Consider the following 8,431-nt stretch of genomic DNA (forward strand, 5'->3'; position numbering starts at 1 on the left):
AATAGTAACTGTAGTAATAATAATAATAATAATAATAATAACAATAATATCAGTGATATTAGCAATGGCAGTCAAGCAGGACCATGGCAGGAGGCACCACCAGGATCCATGAAAGAGTATGCTCCGTTCACCTCTCCTGCATCAATCCTAATTTCGAAAGGCAGAATATATGGCCTATTGTGCTCAGCTTTTGTTTAGAGGATGTACAGGTGGGAAAGTATTGATATTCCATACTTGTTCAATAGAGCTCAGTCCTGAGCTTTTCATTCTCTTTCCAACATCCACCCTTGATACTGAACTAAGCTCTTGGGGGATGGCTGGACGAGTTTTGCATACAAATCCATGTGCATATGCTGTTCTGTGTACACAAGCTATTTGGCAGATCATTTTGCAAGGGTTAAATAAGTTGTTAATAGTGACATTTTCTAATACAGAAAACCCGCCCAAACACAGAAAACCCACCTAAATCCAGAAAACACAACCAAATAGAGAAACGTCTCATTTCGTTGTGTTCTATTAAAAAGTAAAATGGAATATAATATTCATAGGTATGTTTTAATTAATGTTTAATCACCTGAAAATAAGAATCATTGTGTTTTTTATTACCTTAGAATGAGACGTTTTTATCTCCAGAAGGAGTTGGTCCTCTTCCATGGAGTCCACCACGTTGAACCTCCATGTTTCTACAGTACCCCAGAACAGACAAACCAAACTCTGGCTTTAGATTGGATTATTGGCGTTATATAACTTCACCACTAGATGCCACTGAATCCTACACACTGGTGCTTAAAATGTTGTCAAAAGAAGTATCTGAAGCAGGACATACAGAGCATCAAAGGAGAGTACAACTCTCTACTAAAAGCCAACAACAAAACCAGTGGGACAGATATGAATTTGTGATGGTGGATACTGATGATTCCCATCTGTGACTTTTTACATTTGACAATTTTTTCTGTCAAAATGACCAAATGTTGTGTTTCCCAAAAATAACAAGCACATTACAATTTTACACAGAGTTCTTTGTTGACCTAGTACTTGCTGTAGTTATGGTCACACAGCACAGTTTACTGTGCAACAAGGAATTATTAGCGACACTATCGGTGTGCTCACTGTTTGACCAAATAAAGTCAACTTGTTTACAACCTCTTTGATCATCAGACTTGTTGCCCTTCTGAAGCTGCTTTTAGCAATTTCACCACATTCTCAAATTGTACCCTACCAGTACATATTATTGTTCAGTCACATAAGGTTTCATTTTTGATCAATTCACTGTTTCAGACTAAAATTAAAGTAGTATTGAACATTAAATTACTTTTAATTTTACAGATCTATCGGCGTTGCTGGCTGGTGTTCAAAAAGTCATCCAGTAAAGGACCTCGTCGTCTGGAGAAATACCCTGACGAGAAGTCTGCCTACATCAGAGCATGTCCTAAGGTAAGTTTGTGTGCATGCGTGTGTGTATGAGACAGGTTCTGCAGGAGAAAACTAAAGATAAAGAGTTGACAGACACACACTAACAGGATGAAAGCAGTCTGCCTTCACATTAAAGTCTGAGCTCAGCGAAAATCAACAATCATTCTTCTTCTCTTTTCCTTCACCCTCTCTCTTGCTCAGAACTCACTCATCTCTCATCTCTCATTCTTCATCATCATCACCTCTCCTTCACCTGACCTTTTTCGTCTACTTTCATACTCCTTTACTTACACACAAGTGAAGTTATAGAATGACTTTGAGAAGTTTGACAGAAGGTTTCACTTTTGTACAAAACAATAGTTTTATTCCAGACAAAGCCCTGAACTGGCCCCACAGACAAATATACAAAAAAATACAGTTTACCAGAGATGTGAGTCAACTCAAGTTGAATTTGATAGAAACTAAAAAAGACTTGTAACTCGACTTAAACCCCAGTGACTCGTGACTTAATTTTGATTTAAGCCTTTTGACTTTCCCCAAGCCCCCAAAGATTGAAAAGTTATTTGTTTCCCTTAATTTTTTAAAACAACTAATGTTAACGTTATTCATTCCCAGCAAGTCAACACTTAATTCCCCAGATCCACTTTGTTTGTAGCTTAACTACTATATACATCAGGACTGAGACTTTGCGAATATGTGGTCTTCAGACTTTTTGCCGGAAAGCACTTTGTGGCAAAAGGACCGTAGGAAGTCAAAGTAGGCTATACAGTATAGATGCAGAGTATAGGAAGCAACACAGTGATTGGAAGATGCGGTGGCTGGGTCAGTTAAGGATAGAGTTCATATACAGTATAGAACAATGATACCAAAGACAATTTCATTTAGTTTGTTCTGTTGTTGATGGCGTTAGATAGAGAGCGCACTATGACCTATTTAGGTCTTGGGACAAAGATTTGAGACAAAGACTTGAGACTTACTTGTCACTTGCAAAGTTATGGCCTCGTTTCTGCACTTTAGTCAATGTGATTAAGGTATGTTCTGACTGAATGTGATGAAACTCTTCTTACTTAATTTCTTAAGTCTTAGTGCTCCAACTGCAAATCAACTAACATCATCATACTTGATGCTGAACAATTCCTTGATACTTTAATCAAACTCTATGATTTACCATTTTCTACCTTAATGAGTGTGATAGCTGCTAGCTTGTTAAGCTTTATATTTTGGGGTATATTCAGGAAAAAAGTGTCAGTTATTCCTCTCCAATGATCCAGCTAGTCAGATCATCCTCTCAAACTCTATTCGATTCATCATTTCAGGTTAGTTTTATATATCCATTTTAATGTGTCACAGTTATTTCTCACAAGTGGATTATACTGAGGTGTCATCACTAATCAAACAATAACCAGTAGGTTAATCAGCCTTGATTTCCACTTTGTTAAACATGTTACCTTAAATCTGTTGCCTAGGTGACAGAGATTAGCAACGTCAAGAATGTCACACGGTTACCTCGAGATACCAAGCGGCAGGCGGTGGCCATTGTCTTTACAGATGACACCTCACGCACCTTCACCTGTGAATCAGGTAATGTATGAACACACACATTTACTTATGTCACTTGGGAAAATAGATTTACATTAATTTCCAAGAGACGTACCCAAAACCCTATCCCTAACCCCTACTTGCCTAACCCTAACCCTAACCTTAACCGCTGACCCAAAAATCCACTTTTTCCAAATTGAGGACATGGATTTTGCCCCTAGTTTGACAAGCCGTCCCCAATTAACTGGTCTGACATGTGTTCCCAAGAAGTAGAAGTAGAAATCAGATTACGCACACATAGATTAACAGCTCTGTATTGACTCTAAACTTACCTTCAGAATTCCACCACAACCAAACACGTCCTACTAAGTCTTTTAGTCTAGTGTTTGGTATGTTATTGTGGAATTAATACCACTTTTACACACAAACCCTGTGTATGACACGGATAATGAACACAAATGCCCAGGTTGATGCATTTACGGGTTATCATTGTTCACACCAGATCCAGAAATCCAATGATAGTCCCACAAGGTTGATTTACAGTACATCAAACATTTGGTGGACAGAGCTGGAGTCAGGACATATTTATCCTAGTTTAGCATAAAGGAGCAGTAGGCACTGTATACAAATGGTATACAATATTACAAAAACAGTACAGAATTTACAAATGCATAAAAAAACAATAGGACCTGTACAGCATTAACCCAGGTACATTGCTGCATTATGTGGTGGGTGACATCTCACATAATGGCTTAGTTATTATAGTTAAGAGGACAGGTTTTCCCAGTTTAAGTTGTTGCATAATGTCTTTGATCAACAATAGTAAAAGTGGGAGCCTGTTTCCAGTTCATTAATCTGCGAGCTAAGGATGCATTTTAGAAAGCTTGACCTTTGAAAAGTGGAGACGATGCAACACTCTGAACTGTATAAAATGCATGCCTGATACATATACATGCTGAGTGCGGTTGTATTAGATCTAATATAGTTGCGAATTTGTAGAAATTAAAGAATTGGGTTTGAAGGAGTTTGAGTTTATTTTATTTCAGTTATTGAAAAGAGGGAAACACACCATTAATATCATTCTCATTCAATATCGTGCCATTACGTGTCCATAATTGGAATAAGGAAAATTTACAATGTGATATTTGGGGAGGTTACATACTAGAAGTATTTGTTGATGAACATCGGTTAATCCATTTATTCAGCACTTCTGTGTAGCATCTCCAGCAACAGTGCAAGTTGCCAGACTGGTGAGGTATTAATAGAGGCCTCTGTGGAGCTACGATGGAAACGAAACGATAAGTAATTTCCCCCTGGTATTATTAAAGTATTTCTGATTCTGATCTGATTCTGAAACAAATCTGGCAACCTCACCTTGATGACAAGAAATAGTTCTAGAACGTAACTGATTTACATGAACTATTTACAATATAAAACTATTAACATTATTATTAACATTATTTCAAAGTCCAGAATTAACTTTTATACTTCTACATGCAAGGTTGTAGGTTGTGGGTTGTTGATGTGGCTGCGCCCCTATACCACATTGAATTCCCACTATACCACCTGCACCACAGCTGTAGTTTAACCCCCTGCCATCAACTACACACATTGTTTGTCTTGACCTGTGCACTTCTGCTCTGCACCAACAACTGTTCGTACCCAGCACCATTGATTCACGAGACAAAATTGTTTTCAGTGTACAAATCATACATTTTGAACATCTGCCAGTATTTCGCTGTCATTTCACCATTTGACTTCTTTGTTTCAAGAAGGAGCTTGATTCTAGTAAATGTGATCCCTCTCTCTCTCTTTTCAGAGTTGGAGGCAGAGGACTGGTTTAAGACACTGTCAATCGAGTGTCTGGGCACACGGCTCAATGACATCAGCATGGGAGAGCCTGACCTCCTGGCTGCTGGAGTGCAGTGTGAACACACAGGTAATTGACATACAAAATCAAACATTATTCTACACTAAATCAGGGATTTCAAACTACAATTTCTAGCCCTCCACCCCCTTCCCTCTGGTTCACTACATGATGTCAAAAATTGTATATAATCCGACCTGAGAGAAAAAATAAATATATTGTAGTTATTTCATATCAGTTTAAACAATCCCTTTATATACAATTGAAATAAAAACACAATTCTACTGTCAGCACAAAGTTGATAAGAATAGAGTAGGTTCCGGACCTTCATTTGTTGTGTGGCTACAAATAAAGATGATATAAAATGAGGATATAAAAATGCATTTTTTGTTGAGTATTGCGCTTTCTTGTAGTACTTGAACATTGAAGTGGCCCTGCTATGAGATGTCAATACCAGCAGTGGCCCCAAGCCAAATTGAGTTTGAAACCTCTGCTCTAAATGTTATACACACAAAAGGGGTACACAAGCTCTGGTCTGTTTAACTTAACAAAAAAAACCCAGGAACATCCTTTAAAAGTCCAGTGTGTAGGATTTAGTGGCATCTAGCAGTGCACATGGGCACTGAAAACAGGGGTGCTGCTGCACCCCCTAAAATCTGGCATATGAGGACCATTCATTCATAGGAATGTTCAAAACGAAATGAATGAGGAGTGTAGTGTTCTGGAGGAAGCCTGCAGGTTTGGCAGAGTAGGCGAAGACGTGAGCCACTCCTGTTTGCTGGCTCGGGGACCGCTTTTCAGATATTGAGTCATAGAAGACAGGGGACAAAAATGATGATCAATGATCTTTTTCTATCCCTATCAGTCTTTGAATGTTTAAGTAATAAAGAGAAGTGGTGAGGGTTAATTGATACATCAGCAATAGTGAGGTCATGCGAAGGATCAAAAGATCCTGTGCGTGTAGTGAATTCGCCACCTCTGAGAAATCCATAAAAGCAGTGAGAAAGACAGTTTCTAATAATAAATCTGTGTATTGACCAAAGCACCCATCCCTTAAGTAAGTTATTAGTTTTTTCAAGAGTGAAAGAGTGAAAGGAAGACGAATATCATTGCCTTGAGGTTTCTCTTTCTTAAGGCCATTTAGCAGAAGACGGACAGATGGGTTTCCAAGCAGGCTGATGGTGGATGGATCCAAACAGCGCAGATGGAACTGAATACCTGCGACAAGGCCTTTTATGGAAGATGGCTGCATTTTACAGGATTCAAAACAGTGAACTCCAAAGGCGCATATTATGGATATATTGACGAGCAGAACTGCTGCAGAGAAGGTGCACAAAAGGAGGTGAAATAAGACCATGCAGAGTCATACATCTTAACCAAGTGAGGCGCCTTACAAATCTATAAATGAATGGAACTGAAGAACGCCCTTTGTTAATAATGTTGGCAACAATTGGGTAAATTTCCATAAAGCAGTAGAAGAGGCATTAGCTGGCAAGGACGACAGTTCTTTTGGCCATATGTCTGCGAAACACTGATTTTTAAATTCCCCCCAAAACCAACGGAAGGGGCTGTGTCTGTGTATAATTTAATGGCAAATGATGATTCTAGCTGCTCATTGTAAAAGAAGGAGATGCCATTCCATTTATCACACAGAAGAGACCAGATCTGGAGCTCAGATCTGCAGCCCTCATCCAAGCTAACCATATCATGGAATTTCTCTACAGATTTCAAGAGGTCCAGAAGCCTGGATATAAAGGAGACATTTGCCAATTGAATGTTTGAGGGAATTAGCTGAGCCGTCAGCTGATTGTGTATAGTTTTCCAATAGGAAGCATAGTAGGAATCAACTGAGCCATCTGCATGAACTAACGCCGTGCTTCATTTCTAGAATTTGTGTAAAATGTTGTTAATAACTGTAGGCTACAAATAATCCTGTCCATTCAAATTAATGCAAAAACCCTGAATGTCATGCATGTAGCATTTAGTATGATATCATTATATAGACTGACTTTCTCTTGGCACCCCCAACTCTGACTGACCTCCAGTGTCCATGGCGGTGTAGTTGCAGATTGCAGATGAAATGCAATAAAAACTAACTTAGAAACATGTCAGTTTTGGTGGCCTCCATGGAAAGACACCCACAGCTTCTGTAGATAAAAACAAGCGAAATACCTGGAATCCAGAGGTCCTCCTAAATGTTACACACTGGACCTTTCAGAAGACCTTAATAATAAATGACAGTGAGCAAAGAAACAGCACCAACCTACAACTTAACTTTTGTCTCTTGTGACATTTCAGAAGCAGCTCAAACTACACTGAGAACAAGTTCTTGACATTGTTCCTGTCATTCCTCAGAGCGTTTCAACGTGTTCCTCCTCCCCTGTCCCAACTTGGACATCTACGGGGAGTGCATGATGCAGATCACCCATGAGAACATTTACCTGTGGGACATCCACAACCCTCGCACCAAGCTGGTCACCTGGCCGCTCTGCTCCCTGCGGCGCTACGGACGTGACGCCACCCGCTTTACCTTCGAGGCCGGACGGTGAGACCAGGAGAGGGGTGGCTGGGAGAAATGTTTGATCGTAGATAAATACAGGCTACACCCATCATAGGTTGCCACACACACACAAGTCATGAGTTAGAGTCAAGTAAGAGACAACACATCCTTTGTTATAGCAGTGTGGTGACTTGTATCACTGGGCATAGTGATGTGTTCTTGTTCAGTCATCGTTAGTCAGTTCCAAGGAACCCCTCTCTCTCCTCTCTCTTTCAGGCAGCACAGCACACACACACAGCACACACACACACATAAACAGCATGGTTGTGTGTGGCTGAGTCCCATGAAGAGATTGATTGAATAGATTAGACAATGAATCAATGCTGGGCAAGACCTCCTTATCTCCTCCTTTTTGATAAAACCCGACGAGCTATGATTGGGTCAGCATGCAGATAATAGTGTGTGTGTGTGTGTGTGGTGTGTGTGTGTGTGTGTGTGTGGTGTGTGTTGTGTGTGGTTGTGTGTGTGTGCGTGCCGTGTGTGAGGTCTGAAAACCAAAACCAAAAACAGCAAGAAGGGCCTCCGTCTGTGGATTGTGGTTGTACTGCACACCTGTCTCATTTGTAATGTATTGATGCGCAGCTAAGTTACAAATTTTTACTGAACATTTTACCTTTGACTAGCCTCACAAACATGGACAAATAGATGTGCATTAACTAAAACCTAAATAGTAAACAGAAGCATAGTTGAAGTTAAGTTAAGCAGTTTAACTTACTATAGCCTGGCAGTAGTAAGTCAAAGCTGATGTCAAAGGACACAAACCACTTAACCACTGTAAAGATAGCAAAATGGGCTTTATCTTTTAGCTGTTCAACAAGGCAGTGGGTCTTGCTCTAGATAAATAATCTAGATTGCCTGATGTTTAAAGCTGTATAAGGTCATTTTTATAAAAGTAACTATTTGTCATATTTGCTGGAACTTTCACTATATCCTGACAGTAGTACATGGGACATCTTTAAAAAAAAAATCAGGTTCCTCCTCCTCCTCCTAGTGCTCCTAATGGTATTTTGCATGAATCCAACAGGCCTTAAACGAAAACAACCAATCAGATC

The 8,431-nt window shown here is 39.6% G+C and overlaps 1 protein-coding gene across 1 annotated transcript in view; it reads left to right on the forward strand.

The window, feature by feature from the left end:
- LOC118320780 (docking protein 4) overlaps positions 1–7,368 on the forward strand; it is a 19,507-nt gene extending 12,139 nt beyond the window's left edge. Inside the window, exons 2-5 of the mRNA XM_035651868.1 lie at positions 1,327–1,434; positions 2,880–2,994; positions 4,772–4,891; positions 7,175–7,368. Of these exons, the coding sequence (XP_035507761.1) occupies positions 1,327–1,434; positions 2,880–2,994; positions 4,772–4,891; positions 7,175–7,368 (537 nt within the window). The remainder of the gene's footprint in view (positions 1–1,326; positions 1,435–2,879; positions 2,995–4,771; positions 4,892–7,174) is intronic.
- The last annotated feature ends 1,063 nt before the right edge of the window (positions 7,369–8,431 follow it).

This window comes from Morone saxatilis, unplaced genomic scaffold, assembly GCF_004916995.1.
Source record: "Morone saxatilis isolate NCDOM2014 unplaced genomic scaffold, NCSU_SB_2.0 Contig11, whole genome shotgun sequence".
Classification (NCBI taxonomy): Eukaryota; Metazoa; Chordata; class Actinopteri; family Moronidae; genus Morone; species Morone saxatilis.